Here is a 19,781-nt window from a genome sequence, read left to right on the forward strand (position 1 = left end):
AACATGTAAGAGAGGGCACTAGAGAATACCTTGAGATTCTGGAATATGCCCAACCCCGATCTAAATATATTAATAGGTCTTTGTGTACAAGTGTATGGCAGAAAGCTTGCTAGTGACTGTAGCAGGGTTCATAAATCTTGATAAGTCATGTTTTGCTTCAACCATGGTTTGTTGAGAAAACCATATGCCCTGGTTCATTCACAATTATAAATTACATAAAATAGTTTATAACCTGGCTGGGTTCATATATCATTATAAACTAAAATAAAATCAACCATATTACAGTTTAATAAAGTATGTCAATTCAGCCATTGTCAGTAATATATCTCACATAAAAATAAAATTGCTATTACTTTGTTATTGTGAAAGTTAATGTATATCCAATTAATATTAATCAAATGCTGATAATAAGAGATGACAGCAAATTCAGTACATTTGTTATCAATCATTTATTACTGAAAACAAAGTGGATTTTCTTATCTGGCACATAAACAATTATTTCTACAAAAAGGAAACCCTACAAATCTTGATAATTTATACAAATACGTTTTCTCAAAAAATAAAAATTTAATTTAGTAAATTTGTGCTCTTATTTTTAAGCACTGTCTGCAATATCCACCACAAATCCCTGAGCAGAGACAACATTTTAAACTTATTTGAAAATTGAGAGATATAAAGCCTAACCCTATACTGAAAATGCATGGAAAAACATTATTTTATTTTAAACAATTTGTCATTGTTCAATTTGAGACAAGCAAAACTACCATATAACTTTGTGAAAATCTAGTGTATAAGAAATGTAATTATGAATAAAGAGAAAAACATAAGAAGGAGATGCTATAATAAAAAGTGAAATGTTACAACCAGAAAGTTGACCTTACATCTGATACTGAAATTTAACAACATTTCATAATGTTATAGTTACACAGTTATGTTGTTATCCTATGCAGAGTTTCATGGGGTTAGACCCACTGAATTTAATGGGATTTACTCTTGAGTATACATGCATAGGATGATGCTAAAAGTTCAATCTTCATAGTTAATACAGCATTTGGTTTTACAGATCTGAGAAAATGTGGCATTACATTGTTTAGTTAAATAGACTGAAGCTACCATTGCATCTGAATACATAACAGTGAATGTCATTGGTTAAAATTTTAGTTTTGTCTGTCCCATAAAACAGTTTCTGGGATTGCACCTGGAAGGAAAAAATGGAAAGGTCACTCATCCGCACAAAGCTCTAAAATAAAATAGGCTAATGCAATAAAATAGAAATTAGGAGGTGGTGCCTAACAATAACAATGGTGCCCCTAATGGAGAATCAAGCAAGCTCAGAGTATCACCAAGGATGTCATAAATTGTGGTTATACTGAGAAGATAGCCCATTGTTCCTTAATAGGTCTACATAGAAAGCTGGGGTGACTAAAATGCACAGAATAAACGTGTTCCTGTTTCCTTCTAAACACCAATACATTCTTTAAACATTTAAAAACACATCATGAAAAGCACCCAGAAGACTAGTAACAGTTGTGGAATCCTAGCTAATGACTACTTGCTGCAGTTGGCAAATAAGGAGTTTCAACAATGCATTAATTCCAAAGTACTAACAATGGAATGATATTCAATACAAATACTCTTTTTTTAACACATGGAGGATTCTTAGAGACACCTAACCTTCAATCCATGAATGCTCCAGGATATAAGGCTAGGATGCAAAGGATCACATGATTAGCTCTCCATTTCTGAAAAACCACCCAGTGCTTCCCATTTTAGTTGGAAATGGCTTTAAATATGAACTTAGAATTGGCTATATGGTTCATAGATGAAAAATTAAGCTGGCCAATGGCAAGCCCTTGGATGTATCTACATTAGCTCTTTGGTGCTTGGCCTATGTCATATCGGTGTAAAAAATGACTGTTCGGAATATATGCCATTTTGTAATTAAAGTGTAATTTGTCTAGCTAATAATAAGGGAATTGGTAAATGATCTAGTTTTTAAATGCTTTTAGGCAGATCATAATAATTATGCTAAATAAGCTGAAATATTAAACCAAAGAAAAGAATGGGGATACAGAATTGGGTTAGAATCTGCACACATTTTTTCTTCATCTATAAATAAAGTTAAATAAATGCAAAATAATTGGCAACTAATGTCAGTCACATAATCCCTTTTGGTCTAACATAACACCCTGCGTATTCACTATATGTTAAAGTATTAAACGCTTTCAGTTTCTTGGTAGCACAATAGTTTATTTTTTACACACTGATGGCAAATCCCACTGCTAACATTTCAAAAATGTATTCACCAACTTCATGCCTAGAAATTTGTTGTTAATCCAGGGAAAATATACATTAGAAAAGCTGGGTATCAGTTTAATGGAGATATAAGTTTATTTTATTTATATTTCAAATTTTGTCACTGCCCATCTCACTCAAAGAGTGACTCTGAGTGGTTTACAGTAAGTTTGCTTTGCGTGTGCCTTGATGCATCATACATTCAATCTGTAAAATCTACAGTATGTACAGATGCAATCATGCTACAGGTGTTTGCATATTTTAAAAAAACAATGTTTGTAACATGTTCACCTACACTGTTCTATCTTTTGCTTTCAATGTATTAAAGGGCAAATAATTCATGTTTCTTCTTCATATGTCTACCCAGTTCATATCTAAAATGTGTGTACATAAATGGATTTTTTTTTTAAAAAGGTACACTTGTTGATAAGAGCAAAACTACATCCATATTTTACATTTCATTACTATGGACACAGTTCTCCAGTTTAACTCTGATCTGATCATGGAAGTAAGGCAAGCTAGTTAAAGCAACATAGCATAACAAAGTTGAAGTAGAGAGCAAGGTTCAGCTCTCCTCCCCAGTGGATAGCTTCTGTGACAAAACCCAGACCACTCCCACTTTTGACATGGGCAAAGCAAAAATAGAAGCATTTATAGTAAAGGTTCAGCAACCTGGTGTCCTTTCAAAATTAATTGACCATTCAGGCTCTACAATATATTAGGTTACAGAAAGCTGATGAACATTTGCCTTAATTCTTCATTCACTGGAATAGTTCTATTGTGTATGGCTAATTCTACATTCCAAGTCTCCTTTATTGTTGCCTACTTCTACCACTTTCAGAGGATAATTCCCAGCCAGCCAGCCAGCCAAACAGGTTAACAATATGCATTTGCCAGTAAAGATTAGACATGAAATCACATCTTTCAAATCTTTTTCAAATGGTTGAGCTAGTACGTGAACTAGCTCAGTAGGCAGGCCTGTGGAGTTATACGACATCAAGACAAATAGCAAACACATTTAGTTTTAGTATACATTTAATGAATTACAGCCTAAGACAATAATTTAAGCCAGTCTTTATCCTCTTCTAAATTCTTAGAATAGTTATTCTATTCTAATGATGGATGCTCAATAGGCCAACATGACTTTTCTACCAGAAACCACATAAAAATGACCAAGGTGAGAATGACCAGTATGCCCTAGTGAACGTGCTAAAGTGGGTCCCTTTCAGGTGCTCCAGTTTCAGGTTTTCTTGCCATTTTCTGGCTTTTGGCAATAATCATTAAGTTTTTCATGAAACTTATCAAAAAGATTCTACCTCTTTCTCATTTTCAATTTGAAACATCAAAATGTAGCCCTGTAGGTTCTCCTAGCAGCAATTACAACCTTTGACAGTTACAGCCTAGTCAGCAAGAGCACTCAACAAAACAGTGCTCCAAAAATTATTTTGGATTTTAATTTTATTTTTTTCTAAATTCTTTGCAAAAAAAACCCCAAACTTAAAAAAAACCCCTGCATTATGTTTTGGTTGTTCTTAAGCCTTGTTTTTCCATAATATTCCAGAGTTTGCGGAGATTTGATTGTGTGATGACATCATCCGGTTTAAACTGAAGGGCATGGAGATAGTTTGCTTCAGCCTCCAAAAGTTTGCCATTGAGATGAAGAATAGCTCCCAAATTCATTAAGGCAGCTGGGTACTGGAAAAAAAGAAAAGAAAAAGCATGGAGAAAACATGAGTTTATTTTGCCTCTTTCTTCGTCTAAGAGCTTGCATCTAAGTAGCAAAATTACTCCCGTATGTTTTTGTAGGCTACTTTTATGGAAACAATTAAGCAACTGGAAGAAACATGAGTGGTAAGTAAGGAATGGTTTGATCAGTTGCACAGCACACTTTGCAGCTGAAGTGTTCACATGGAGAACATTAACTCCTCTAATGTGTAAACCACAGGTAATAGGGCTCCTGGTCCTCACCCCACAGAGCCTTTTTTGTTTTCTTCTTACTGGATGAGGAAAACTGGAAGATAAGATTAGATGAAGCAAATTGGTTTCATTCTTTATATTCCAAGTAGATCACTAAATATGCTAGATCACTAAAATACCCATTTTAGGTTTTGGTTCTATAGCAACCCCAATCTTGAGAAGGAATTAGAATTCAGTATGATGAAATAAATAAATAAATGTGTAAGTTATTTTATTCTGATACCATATACAATACCTTGATTATCATCACTGCTAGCTCTGAATAATGATGTTATCAAGAAAGCATGTTGTGTTCAGTTCAAGAAAACAGGTTAAATATAAATTTGAATGTAAATAATATGTTACCTGATTGTACCAATGCAGCTAGCTTGGTAGCAGGCAAAAGGTTATGTTGAAGTTCTGATGCTTTCATAACAGCTGCATGTTTTGTGTCCAGCATTTGTAAAAACATTTCTTCAGTTTCAGTTATGGTATTCACCAGTGATGCTGAATACTGCTGCTACTGCATCATCAAAACTTCTAGAAATGCTTAGTAGAGGATCCTAGAAAAGGACAGCACTTCCAGTACTTCCTCTCATATTTGAAATAAGCTTTCTACTTTGCATCATTCCAGTATCTGGTAACTTGGTAGTGCTTCAACCTTCCTAGATGAATGATACGACAGCATGCTATAGGTGTTCTGGAAATGTTCTGGAGGCAACATTATCTATTGTTCATAGAGGGATTTAAGGGATTTTGAGACAAGAAAAGTGGGGCAGTTTCAAGTGGATGTATGTTAAATCAAAGTAATGTTCCCAGTAAAATAATAGAAACTAGTCAGGAAGTTATACAATACGAGGAGAGAAACTGTCAGGAGCAAATTAATTTATTCGGATATAACATTCATTTCGATACTTTCTAACAAAAGGAATGGAGTTTTTAGTTATGGGAATGGTAACAACTACTACATCACTAAGCCTACTGAAGGTTATTATTTAAAAAAGGTAAAGATTCCTGTTTAGTCATGTCTAATGACACACTAGGGGGCGGTGCTCATCTCCGTTTCCATGGCCGAAGAGCCAGCGTTGTCTAAGGACACTTCCGCGTCGTGTGGCCAGCATGACAATCACGGAAACGCTGTTACCTTCCCGCCGATGCGGTACCTATTTATCTACTCGCATTTGCATGCTTTCGAATTGCTAGGTTGGCAGGAGCTGGGGAGAGTGCAAGAGCTCACTCTGTCACATGGCACTCGGGTCTCGAACTGCCGAACTTGCAACCTTCCGGTTGACAAGCCTGGCATCTTAACCACTGAGCTACCACACCCCCTAGGTTATTACTACTGTAAATTAAAAAATAATTAGTGTTTCCTGGCAATTTGAAACAGTTTTTCTCATCAGTCTTGTAGGCTTCACCCACAATGACATCATAGTTTTGCTTAGTACTACCACTGGCTGTTAAATATATTGTAAGTGTGATTATTGGGCACCAAGAGGCTGATTGCTCCTGCTGTAAAGTAGTTACTGTCTGTTATCTTTCATATTTCCTTTTCATGTTTCACAGAGTACAGTAAGGCCTTCACTTGCTTGGTTTTACAAAATCAATGCATGTGCCTCCTGATGTGATGATTCTGCTTTGTACAAAATGCTTTCTGTTGTTCTTCTGTTCTATAGCAGTTCATGATATCCAGCATCACTAAGGAATGCCTTTACTGAAACTGAAGAATAATTATTTTCCAAACTCTCAAACCTACTGAAGAATGCTGGGCATGTGGTATCAAATAAAAGGAAATATTATGCTACCCTTCACAAAATACACACTTTCAAAATCACTGATGCTTTCCGCTTCTCTCTCTGCTCAATGCTTAAATGTTTCCAGCAATAATGTAACTATCCAGATCTACGTCTGTTATAAACAAAGGGGTGTTAGAAATAGGGAACTCTTCAGACTTGTCCAATCCAAGCTATCTGCCTGTTTAGTCCAAATACTACATTATAAAGATTAATGTGGGGGAGATGGGCAGTGATAAAAATATGATAAATAAATACATTATAAAGATTAAACTCTGCTCTTGCCTTCAGTACTTTCACACCTGCAATGAAAATGCTGCCCTCCCCGGCTTATGCCATGCCCAGATGAAGGCAGGAAAATGGCACCTCGTCTAGAGGGTGCTGCTCAGCCAACTGCTAGATGTTGTTCATGGCAGGCCAATTGTGGTTTGAGGCCTGCAAAGGATAAAGGACTGTAAAAAAACCTTCCTGCTTATCCTAGAAGCAGTTGTGCGCTGCCACCTGAAAATGAATTCAGCTATTTTCTTTATACATACTGTATTTTATCAAAGACAGATGAAAATGATTTTCAGTGCATTAGCTACTGGCCCAGTAATTTGGGATTCCTCCCAGCCATAGAACAAATGACACCCTGGCCACATGAAACAAAAGACATCCTCTTCATTCATTTCCTCTTGGAGACAGAGTTCTTACTTCAAAAGGAACCAGCTGCAGTTTTATTAAGCTTTTAATATAATTCTTTTACAGCCTTTGGGGGAATTATACAGTTATTAGGGTGGTCCCTATGTAATCGTTTGCCCAGCCTCTAGAGACGTATGATCTTGCTACAAAGGTTGCAATGTTAGCAAAGAAGGGTATCATGATGGTAGGTTCATCACTATGACCCAGTCACTGATATTTTGCTACGGTTGCAATCAAATTAGAGTTGGGTCAAAAGTTAGTATGTCATCATGGAAATCTGCATATATGAATTAGGCATATTCATATATTAGGCATATATGAATATGCCTAATTCATATAGCAGTATTGTAAAGTAAGAAAAAAGGAAGGTAGTTAAAAGACTACAAATAGCAAAAGAGCATTTTTTTTTATTATTCAGTTTGACAATAGTAGAAAGGACCATCTTTCAGGAATCTTCTGAAATCAGAGTTGTTTTTCTTGTTCTTTTTGGCCTTGCCTCACATTTTTTGTCATTTCCCTTTTTCTTTTCTTAGTGATATTCTTCCTATATGCATTATCCTTTATTTCATGGTAGGCAATCTAGGGCCTGTGTGGGGTCTAGTGCCTGCAGATACTTTTTACTTCCCCCCAAGTTTCCTGCCCAAACTGATTTTGTTTCAGATGAGAATGATTTTAAATGGGAAGTAGGCATGCTGATGGCAGCTTCTACTCTAACACCTTTATTTATTTATTATTTATTATTTAAATTTATATCACCGCCCATCTCCCCCCAACAGGGGACTCCACGGTTCCTCAACATTCTATTGGCATCTTTAAAAATAAAAATGATGCATGACCACAACACACTTTTTGTTTGAAAACCTGTCCATCTGCCCAGAAAAGTGGTAACTGGAGTACTGGCACAGCTCAGGGATTAATCTCATATGCTTACCTTCTGTTAAATCAATGTTTTGTACACAACTGCCCTTTTGTGAAGACACAATCCTGCTCATGATAATCATTTTGTGTAAATTCTACTAGAAAAGTTCCTTATCCCCATCCCCTGGCTCTAGATATTTGCCCTTTCTGTTTCTGTTACACTTACCATCTCTTCCATTATTTAAATATACTCTTTAACCGTATTCACCTCTGCTATTGTTTTTATTTAAACAAAATATATCAATAAGCAATATAATAAGGCTAAAACATCCTAACAACATCAAAAAATAAACACCCTACCTCCTCTGTGTTCCACTGGAAAATATACAGTTTGGAAGTATATAGAAATATATTTCTAATCTTAAGGATAGATATGGAATTTTAAATAGCCATATTTAACATATTTTCTTTTATCAAATTCTGTATCTGTTCCTATAGATACCAATATGCACACTTTGACAAGCACAGCTGTATATCTTATTGAAAGCTGGCCTTGAGTCAGTAAATTTAACAAATGAACAAACATATTTCTGTTAAAAAATAGTAGAATAAATGGAGAATCACTTTGTTGATATACTTCAGAAACTGGGACCAAATTTGAATATAATAATTGTTAACTGAAGGATTTTTCATAACTATTTGCTATTTCCTTAATTTTTCAGTTAATCCTATTTCTCACACTTTTAATAACATTGATTCAAAAAATAGTATCCACTGTTCTGCTATATTAAATCTATGCACCATCATAATGATAAAAGATTGCTGAGCAATCTTTCCAATTTCTTCAAAAACTTCTTTACCAAAATGAGTAACTAAGTTGATATTGCCACTATCATAATATGTACTAATCCGTCAAGTTTCAATTAATATAATGCAGTTTCAAGTCAATGTAGTACTCTATATGACTTATTTTTATCTTTATTTGCTGACAACATCCTAACATGAATTTAAAGGTATTTTTGCTATAAAATTTATACTTCATCTGCCTGCCATTTTATATGCCAATTCATACTATCCTTGGGGTTTTAGAAATTCCACTGCAAACAATCAAAGCTGCCGTCCCACAGAAGAAAAAAGTCATTAGCATATTTCTGTCATAAGGTTCTTTGGCGAACAAGCTTAAAACTGGTTGTCCATTAGTAATTGGCTTGCATTGGGACAGGAGCTAACAAGGAATTTTAACAGGTTGTCATGAAGCCAAAGGATGTGACAGCTGTCTTGTTGTTTTCGCACAGTGAAATCAGAGTGTAAGACTAAGGACCGAAGTTGAATTAGTTGATGTTGCTATCTCAAGATAAACTTTGGTGATTACAATGTAAGTAAAAAGAGTGTCTTCACATTACCTATAAAAGGTCTATCTAGTACACTGGCTAGGAAGATGTCCTTCAGGATATTTAGCATTGATTGCTGGTAGAGGCAGACAGAAGAACTGGCATTGAGGCCAACATATATTTGATGCAAATATATCATGGAAGCAATCTAAATATAGAAACTATGGATGCAACACACTGTCTACTTGGCTATCATCTCTGAATCTCCTTAAAAGAAATTCAAGAATTATTTTGGACTAAACTATCCTACCTCAAAAAATGTTAAGCCACAGCAACAGCTCTACATTTGAAAAGGAATGTTGACTTCATGAAAGTGTGTAGGTTTTGAATACCAAACAAATTATCTAATTCTATGCATCTGTGTGTTCATATAATCATTCATACTTTGGTAGGTAGATTGGAAGGGCACTGAATGCATAGCCTAATAGCTCATTGCTAGCAAAGAATGAAAAATTATGATTTATCAGGCCCCTTTTTTCTTTCATCTCCCATTCGTAGCAGGCTCTTCTCCAATACTCAAAAACTTGTTCAGCTACAGGTTTTAAACAGCTGCATTCATTTGTTGGGTGATATAATCAACATGGCAATGTACATACAGATACACACTTACAGAGGTAATTTCAGTGAGGTTAAATTGCCTGACTCCTCAAGCCAGCTCAAAGTGTTGTTTTCTTCATTCATTGTGCCTATTTTTTTAAAAAGAACAGCCATAGGGCTTTTGTTGCTGAAAGAGATATAATGCTCTGAAAACATGGTATCCAAATATTTCAGCTTTAATATTAGGACAGCTCTCTCTTCTTAACCAATCTCTGATGAAGGCTTGACCTTGCTAATTGAAAACATATACAGTAGCTTGATAAAGAGGCATGAAATAATAAAAGAGAAAATGAAAAAGATTTATCTCCAGGGTGCATCATTAAGCGTGAAAACGACTCAGGGTGGCTCTACTTCATCTTGCCAATGACCATGTTAAATGTGCTGTCAGGCCTTTCCATCCTCCTGTGGTGATGGTAAGAATTTTTACTTGAACTTTTATTTCTGCTGTCACTGCCAGGCTGAAACGTGCTATTTTCGAAAGCAATCAAAATGTCAACACAGTATTTTTTATTGCTAAAAAGAACTGTGTACTGCTGAATCACTTTGGAGTTGGCATTTTACTTTTTGACAGACCCCAATGTGCCACTTTCACAATAGATATGGATATGGAGTTGCCCTTCAGGTTCTTGCTGATACCACTTAAGCAACTTGAATATATGAATTTCCTCTGAGGGAGAAAGCTCCAACTTTAAATAATAGAAAATCATACAAAAGAAAGACACTCTTTATAACAGAATCCTGCACTCAGCTGTTTACACCAGTTTTTGTTTTAGGACTATTTTCTTTTGAGTTATTATAAAAAGTTACTTGGAATGATAAAAAAAAAATCCTGCAATATTAACACATTCAGCACACTATTATATCTTGTCTATCTGAGTCAATCACAACGATTTTAGATTTATTTTTTATTTTTTTTGCAATGCTCTGACAATCCTTTATGGACTTTTTGTTGACACTAGGATTGAAAAGTTAATGTTTTATGGAATTGCTTATAGATAAGGGATGGAATATGGAATGAAGACATATCTGTTTAACCTTATAGGGGGTGAAGAGTTATTAAATTTGTTTATACTTGTGATAAGGATTGGAAGTCACTTTATATATTTCTTTTCTTTTTCTTTCTCATATTTTCTTTCTTTTTTGCTGCACTTTTTCTTCTTTCTTTCCATTCTCTTTCTCTAAGTTTAGTGTGTATTAGTTTTTACTATTGTACTTAATACTTAATAAAATTATATTAAAAAGAAATTGTTATACCTATCACAATTCTTAAATGAGTTGTACCTGAAGCAAAAAAAAAAAAGATAATCAATGTATGTTTGAAGGCAACAGCAGTGCATTCTACAAAGAGTGCTGGAAGTTTCCACTGGCAGAAAATATACTGCCTAGGCTGTTACTTGGTGCAGAGAATTGCAATCATATCATTCTAACACTGAAAGATCAACAGTCAGTTACTCTCTGACTCAATTTAAAGTGTTAGTTTTATCCTTTAATGATTTAAACAGCTTAGGATATACAGGTAGTTAGCTAAAGGATTATTTGCCTTGTTATGTACCTGTCTAATTAAGAATTGCAGGATAAGCTGCTATAGGACACTGCAGCTTGCAGATAGAGAAGGTCAGCAAAGTCAGTTCTTCTTTATTCATATTTAAAAAGGTCATTTTTTTCTTCTTTTGCAAAGCATACTACAGAGGGAAAAATTAAATCTTCCATACACAAGCATATACCAGACTTCTTCCAAGAATTATCCATCCAATTATCCATCCATCCAATGTTAAGTACAACAGAGAGAGGAACTAGCTCAACCTGGAAACAAATTGGAGTCTATCAGACACTTGGAGGATAGTTTCCCTGCTTAATGCAAGGGATCTGCCTTCATAGTATAGACTTCGTTTCAGACATCATTTTCTGAACTTGCTTTAAAGTATGAGAGTGGTATCTGACATTTACATTTCAATAGAGTTTTATTTACTGTTTAAAACAAAGATGAAATATGAATGCCCAATTTTGGGCTATTAAATTATATGTGATAATATGGACCCCCCACCCCAAGGACTAAGACTGGGTTCTACATTTTTTTTCAATAGCTATATATCAAGAGCTTAATACACAGTGGGGAAAAAACCCTCAACAATTATTCTTTCATTTGTTCAAATGTTCAGGGAAAGCAAGCTGAACATTTGAAATATTATTTAATTGGTATAATCTAACTTCCTAAAGACTCATCTTTTAAATGTTGTAGTTATATATTTTTAGAATATATAAAAGTACATATGTGTTCCAGACCTCACAAATGGCTTACAATTAAACTTCCCTGGTTCTTTAGCCCAAATATTTTCAGAATTATTCTGCATATATTATTGTGCAGAATGGTTTTACCAAATGGAAAATATAAGCATATTCAAATAACTGAATTTTTATTTATGGGAGTCAAGCTGTATATTTTCATGCCTGAAACATAATTTAATCACTGGCACTTCTAGACCTCTGTTGCATTTATTAGATAGTAAATCTCTCTTTACATATACTTATAGTTTATATTGTATCAGAATTACTGTATAATCCAAGTCAAAGGCAGTTTTAAAAGTTCTGCAATATTTTATATTTGATGCCAGGAACCACTGGCAATGCACATATATGGGATGGATGATTACATATAATTATGACCAATATGTCCAATAAGTGCTACACAACCATTTTACAGTATCTGCATTATGAGCTCTTTTTGACAATTTTAGGTTACAATATTTCTGATGTTTCAATGTTTTCCTTGTGCCTCAAGTAAGACATTGCATCAGATGTTAGATTCATCCAATACAATATAACCTGCCAGTAATAGGCTCATTTACACTATACCAGTGAGTTCAAGTCAGTCTAATCAAACATACCTATTCCTATCAGTTACATGGCAATTTATCTCTTTTCAATTGCGACAAGATTTCCACCATGAGTTAGTTCCATCATTGGCTTCTCCTATTCATTTATTGTAAGTACATGAGGAAACTGCACTGCCAGTAATGAAAGCTATCTGAGAATCGGGCTAGACAGGGGACTGTCATTCTCATGCCCCAGATTTACACCTCTCTCTGGATTCCATTGATGTGTATCTGGAGTAATTCTCTTCCCACTCATTTTTTTTCAATCTGCAACATACATTTTTTTAAACATGGCACTGACTCACTCTCTCTGACAAAAGAATTTTTACTACCTAGGCAAAATACAATGTGATAACAGACCTTCCCAGCTTCTTATACTAAAGCTCACTAGACTAGACTACTTCATCACTCATGACTATATAATGTCCCACACCTAATGGAAGCTGACCAGTTTAGGCAGCATCTGACCAAGAGAAATAGCTAGGGAGAAGTGTTTGAAATTCCTGGCCTCAGAGATCTATGTTATGATCCACTTTAATGAACATGTTTATAGTTACTTCTTTGTCTGAAGTTGGGCCTGACCTTATGATAATGTATTCTCCAGGTGACCCTGTTGCTGGCCAGTATGATCCACCTTTGTGAATAAAGCCTTCCATTTTTCCTGGGTGTTTTAGTTCCTCCTTTATGCAAGGCCATCTCTCTCCGCCGCCATAGAAGGTGAAGGTGAGAGCAGGTATGGAGTAGCAGTTAAGCTGTTGGACTAGGATCAGGGAGATTTAAATCTATTTTTAGCTAAGCATTGTTACTGGGTGCTTTGCGGCTAGTCATTCTCTCCCAGCCCACCTGAAAAGCCTGTTTTCTGAAGAAATATTGGAAGAGGGAATGCTATGTATGTCACCTTGAACAAGAGGAAAGACAAGATATAAATCTAAAAAAATTAAGCTATCAAATAATAATCCTTGTAGTTTGGCTGATATTCACTTACTCTGTTCCTTGTGGACTATTTTCATTTAGATTTAGAAATTCATAAAAATTTGCCTTACCCCTTTTCATTGGCAGCCCACATAGCTGAAAATTAAAGTACACAGGTCTGGTGATCAATGTCCACATATTCTTGTGGTGGATGCTCACATCCAAAGCATTTTCTGCTTATGCTTGGGAGCCAACCTGGACATACAATTCCTTCCAGTATCATTCCAATCTTTAACTGGCAGTTAAGCTTGGCCGTTCAGCTCTGTTTGGATTTATCAAATATGTATGCTAGGCTATATTCTATTCTGCTACAGGTAATTTTTATTCCAGTGTCTTTTTGGAGTCACCATATTCTCTTTTTCAGAAAGAGAAATTACTTATCCTGTGTATATTCAAGATTAATCATATCATTATTTTTAAATTGATCATGAACATTGTCATATCATATTCAGAATGGTGAGGGCTACAACTCAGATATGCCTGACCAGCATATGCTTTGTGGCACTACTGAGGAATGTATTTTGGAAAGGTTATTGTTTGAGACTCAGTCACAATATATCCCCAAGTCAGTTAGGGATTGAGACTCAGTTAGGATTAATCACTCCTGGTTTGACAATCCTAACTTGAAGAACATCCCATTAAGCAGTATTTGTATGTCTTTCATCTGTAACTATTTGTCACAGGAGAATGTAAGTATCATTATGTGTAGAACAAAAGATCTTAGCACTATTTTTATATACAGTATGTATTGTTAGTATGGTTTTAGCAGATTGAGCTGTACTGTTTGCACTTGTGTGTGATGATGAAATCTATCATCTTCCTTCCTTCCTTTCAACATTCAGCAAGCATATATAACACTGACACCTATCTCTTAGAGTTTTTGGCCAGGACCACAGCTGATGGGCAGCTAGTAGGTTAAACTGCTTCAATTAATTCTGATTCAAAACTCAAGAGGAATGCTGGATGACAGCTGCTGCTCCTTGGCATCTGCTGCCTAAGGCAACAACCTCATTCTGCCCAATGGTAGGGTCAATCCTGGCAAAAATTGTTAATGAAAGCTGACAGCATGCCAGATACATCAGTTATCAACTGGGAAAATATATGCAAAAATGAAGTATGGTGGTAAAGGAAGAGGTACAGGAGGAGGAGTCACAGAGATTATCCACATAAAAATTCAGCACAGCTAGAGAAATGGGCACTGTTAGATTTAATGTAACAAAGTACAAGACAAAACATGAAAATGGTATTTATTTAAATAACGTTTAATATTCAAGTGAGTGCAACGTTTACAGAAACTAAAGACTTGAGTTCTGCCAAGTTCTTTTAATTCATTTTCCTGCTTTCTCTGATATATGGTCTCAGCAGGTGGCAGCACCCTGTTGACCTTGTCTGGCTCTGAAATAAAGCTTGGTTGGGCCTCGTTAGGACTTGGATGGGAGACTTCCAGGGAACACCCGGGGGCTAGACTTGACTGGAAATCAAAAAGCTTCCTGGAAGAATGTTTCTCTAAATTTCTGTAGAGTTGCATTCTGCAAGAAAGGCATGCAAATATGTATTCTAAGAGTTAGAAAAAATAAATCAGGAAAGAGAAAGAGAATATGAATTTTAAAATGTAAATAAAATATAAGTCAGAAGGTGATTTATGTCAGTTTCAAAGAGTATGAAATTTATGTAGTGCATGAAAATAGGAGCTTTTACTTTTGTGATGAGAAGTGGTACAAAGCAACAGCTGCTTTTCTTTCCTTGCTTAAAAAGTGGAAGGATGTTCAACTGCACTGCCAAAACCATGCTTTGAGCCAAAATGAATGAGTCTCTGTTTTTCACTCCTTTAATTTCTAAGCCACACTTTAGATGAAATAGAATAGCTTGCCATGTTCGGCCACTAAATTAGAAATGGCAGAACCAATCATAAGGACTTAGGGTAGAAGACTGAAGGTGTGCTCATTATTTACCAGTGCCAAAGCATGCTTGATATTGCGAAAGAACTTCTCCAACAAGGCGGATGGAACACTCAGCTGTGTCCTGAGATTCTAGGTCTGTAGAATACTGATACTACAATATTGCTGTGCATATGCTTTACATTCTGTGGTTTGCATTCCTTTGTCAGGGTTTCGCTGGACATTATGGTATCAAAGTATATAGAATATGTTAAAAGTATGGAAATGTTGCTTTCAAAATTTAAATAGAGCAGTGTAATATCAGATTATCAATTAGCAAATGCACATACATGTATACTTAAAGCTAGATTTTGTTTCTTGGCACAGGCACCATTTAATCAACTATCGTAAGGAGAATACTGTGCCAATTTTAAATAGCCCTTAACAGATACACTACATATGCTTGCCAAGAACTAGGCTTGCAAACAGAAAGGTGAGAAAGACAGGAAAGCTACTGAACAGGATAATTTCCAAACACAACACTGGAACATTTCAATGCTATTTAAGGGATGTATATTTTGTGTGCAATTACAGTACACATAGGTGCAATGGAGCTCTTGGTCATCAGCTTTTGAACTACCAAGTAATTTCTTTTCCATGTAGACAGACTTGTAATATACTTGCATGTGGCTTTCCAATTATATTTTCAACAATGGCCTGTTTTTCATGTGCTCTTGTTCTGTTTAATGCGGATTTTATTTTAAATTTGGCCTATTGCCTAATGCCAAAGCATAGAGACCCATTTTGAAAAATTGCAACATGCAGCCAAACGTACAAACAAAAACTTAACTGTTTCAGGTGTGAAGTCTAACAGGGGGAAAAAGCTTGCTTACTCATGTAGAGAAAAAACTATTGGGGAGAAACCAGCATGGACATTTAATCAGATGACAGGAATGTACTTATATTTCTTGGGTCCAAATTGTGATGAAAGGGCATATGAAAAACAGGGATGGGTAAAAATAAGAACTCAAAATATGGGATGAAAAGGTTTTTTTTAATCCAGTGTAGGAAAATAACAAAATATACATAGCTGACCCTTCCTAATTTGTGGAAGTAGAATATAAGTGGGCAGTAACTCAAGACTACAGGTGGCAGTTCATATGTCTGAATGCTTAGCCATCTCCGCTCTGAGATGACAGCCTAGAAATGCTTATTTCCACATCTGCAAAATAGGACTTAAAAATAAGTGGATTTAGTTAGAATATTAGTTGTTCTTACTCTGCATCAGCCAGCAACAGCATCTTAACATCTACATAGAGCTTTCAGATGATTAATGCACTTTAGGTATGTTATCCAAAAGTAATTGTTTCAACAAATTTACTACGACAGAGATGATAAACATGTAGGCATATTGCTGAACTCTGACTAATAGGATTCTATGCTGGCTGGGTTGGTCAGTGGTTGTGTAACCATAAGGTCTTCACATTGCTGTTAGCTATAGGAAGTATTACTACCTCCCATATTGTGAATAAAGTGAGAAAACAGTGATTTATATAAGGCAGGGGAGTAACACCTGAGACACAGTATATATGGCTAGCAAAGGCCCTCTGAAAAAACACGTTATTTTCTTTTCTTTTTTTTTACAAGAGAAGATTATTAAATACATAGGAAGTGATCATCTCCTTTTTTTTCTTCTTCCTAATTCAATTTTTATTTTGAAGTTCAGTTGAAAACAAAGGCAATCAAGTCCCTAGCTACTACACTCATTCTCCTCTGCAGCTGAAAATATGTAGTTTTGCTTTTCCAATCAGTTGTCAGTGAATGTTGGTAGCTGAAACAGGCCAAGAGTATCGTGTGGATGATGAGTATCGTTCATGAGATTTTTGCTTTGTAATATATTGCCAAAATATTTTGAGGCCTATGTAATTTGAACATGATTTTCCAGATCCTTGGGCACTATGAATTTTATAGCTCACCTCAGCATCATTTAACATGCTAATCCTTAAAAGTGGTTCCCAAAATTTAATTATACACCATATTCAGGAAGGATGTGTTTACAGTTTATCCTCAAAATATACTATAAATAAGCAGAAAGGTTAGGCACCACATTGAAAAATGGTGAATGGTATGTTAGGAGTTACTTTGTGAAAGTCGATTGAGAATGGTGTTTTTAATTTTTTTTCCCATAAAACTTTTGATGGATTCTTTTTTAATTGAGTTCAAGCACCAAGTTTAAACTCAGATGCTACTACATTGCTATGTATTCAATATTTCATGCACTTTACTTTTGATTGACATCAAGAAGTACAGTCAAAAGTCACAGATGATACTCTTGGAGATAAAATAATTCAGGCAGTTTAGCATCCATTGTGATGTTTCTATAGAAGTAAGACTCACCATTAAGAAATAGCAAGCTGAATTCCAATTAAGGATATAACTCCTATAAAACCATTCTTGCAGAGCTACTGTATTTAAAAACCACTGCATTTCCTAATCCTCTTTTTTGGTGATGACTCCTAATTGCATATGGTTTTCATGTATCCATATAAAATAATAGTTCATAACAAGGTGAAGTCACATGCTTCCAGGCAACACACAGGAGATGACAGAACTCAGTAATTGTCTTCAATTTTGGTATTCAACAATATCCATTAAGTGGCAGATTGCTGGTTCCATATACCCATTATAAACACAGCTATTAGCAATTAAGTTTTCTTATTAATAATTTAGAGAAACTTGGGAGTTTCACAGAACTAAATTGACATGATCTCACCAGTCAAACTAAACTGTGAACTGGAACACAGTTAACCCCAAAGCAATCTTCTGCTATTTATGATACATGTTTTGATTTTTCTCTGTACTGTCTATATTATCTAGATGGTGGGATGCAAACAACAGTATGTCAGATTGTAAAGTAGTCTTCAGATTAGAGAACTTAGCTTGCATAGAATAGCATCAGCATACTTGATATAAAATGGCCTCTGGTTGCACTTATGGCACACTGATTAGAATTTACAAAACTGACTAGTAATGTGTCTTTACAATAAGAACTTAAGTACATAAGAAGTGCCTGCTGGATGGGACCCCTAGCTCATCTAATCCAGCAGTCTGTCCTCACAATGGCCAACCAACTGCACAAAGAAGCCCACTAGTCTTTCAACAGAAAGCCTCCAGAGGTGATCACACTGCCATCAAGGCTAAAGCCATTGATCCTCACTACTTCCATGAATTGGTCCAACCCATTTTTGAAGCCTGCTTTGGAGCCAGCACCACATCTTGTGGTAGTGATTTCCAAAGTTTAATTATACATTATAAATGTTGTATAAAAATATTTCCTTTTGTCTGTCCTGAATCTTCCAGGATTCAATTCCACTGGGTGACCTCCAGTTCTAGTATTTTGTATAAAGGGGAAAATAGCTTCTCCTTGTCCACTACCTTGCAACACACAGAGAATGTTGCATGTGGCACGGATGCAACTAAGGCAGTATTGTAGTCTACACTTTTTCTTACCATATAAATTATGTGAAAACCTCAATTCATCAAAGCCTTGATGCTCAATATTTTGGACCCATCTGGCATATGGAAGAGTACAGTTTGGAATGTAAGCAGAGTAAATGTTAGGCCTTGAATAAAATCAGAAAAAAAATAAATGTTGATTGTCTGTAAAAATAAGAGAAAGAGGAAGGATGTAATTGATCCGAATGAAAGTAGTCTGATCTTGTGGAGTTAAATACATGCAGAGAAGTAAAACAGTAGGTTTGATTATGAATGAAAGGGCTAAAATATATGAATCAGTGTCATTTAGATTGTTGTATGTGCATATCAATGTACAAATCTATAGGCTGTTGATAGCTGTATGTTATGCTCTGATGAACATGAGATCTTGGGGAAATTGTGAAATATACTGAATGATTATAATCAGATAGCAAGAAGAAAAGTGATTCTGTTGGGTGTCATGGATGGATTGGTGGGAAGGAAGGAGAAAAGAATGTACTGAAAAAGTCACTGGGCCATTCTGAGAGTAAAGAATTATTGAGAATAGTGCTTGTTGCTGAGTTTTTTCTAAAATGTCTGTTTCAAATACCTGGGTTAAGTCTACTCATGTGTATACATGGCAAGTGAACGATGCAAGCATGATCAATTTATTTATCATAGACTGAGAGACTAGTGAAAGGTACACGGTAATGAAAGATCTGAATCTGCTACACACCATTTGTGGGGGGGCAAAAAGGCATCTGAAGAAAAATGGATATAGAAAAAAGTAAGGAAGGGTAAGAAACTAGAGTGAAAATAGAATTACCACATAAAGAGAAGGTTCAGTTCTTGAAACAAGGATTACCCTCACAACAGAATGAATGGAAAGACAACATATGGAATGATGATGAAAGGAAATATTAAATGCTGAGAGCATGTTGCAAAAAGGGGGTTCCAGTGTAGATGGTACAAACGGAGAAATGTTAAGATACAGATGTAGTGTGTAGTTTATGGAGA

The 19,781-nt window shown here is 35.4% G+C and overlaps 1 protein-coding gene across 2 annotated transcripts in view; it reads right to left on the bottom strand.

The window, feature by feature from the left end:
• Nucleotides 1–434: 434 nt before the first annotated feature.
• The window catches only part of TMTC2 (transmembrane O-mannosyltransferase targeting cadherins 2), a 233,267-nt gene continuing 213,920 nt past the window's right edge, over nt 435–19,781 (bottom strand). Inside the window, exon 12 of one of the 2 annotated variants that reach the window (XM_063308986.1) lies at nt 435–3,990. In XM_063308986.1, the coding sequence (XP_063165056.1) occupies nt 3,811–3,990 (180 nt within the window). In that variant the 3' untranslated portion in view covers nt 435–3,810. Of the gene's footprint in view, nt 3,991–14,656; nt 14,943–19,781 lie in introns of those variants that run through there. The other variant, XM_063308987.1, reaches the window with a different exon arrangement.

Source organism: Candoia aspera, chromosome 7 (genome assembly GCF_035149785.1).
Source record: "Candoia aspera isolate rCanAsp1 chromosome 7, rCanAsp1.hap2, whole genome shotgun sequence".
NCBI classification, from domain to species: Eukaryota; Metazoa; Chordata; class Lepidosauria; order Squamata; family Boidae; genus Candoia; species Candoia aspera.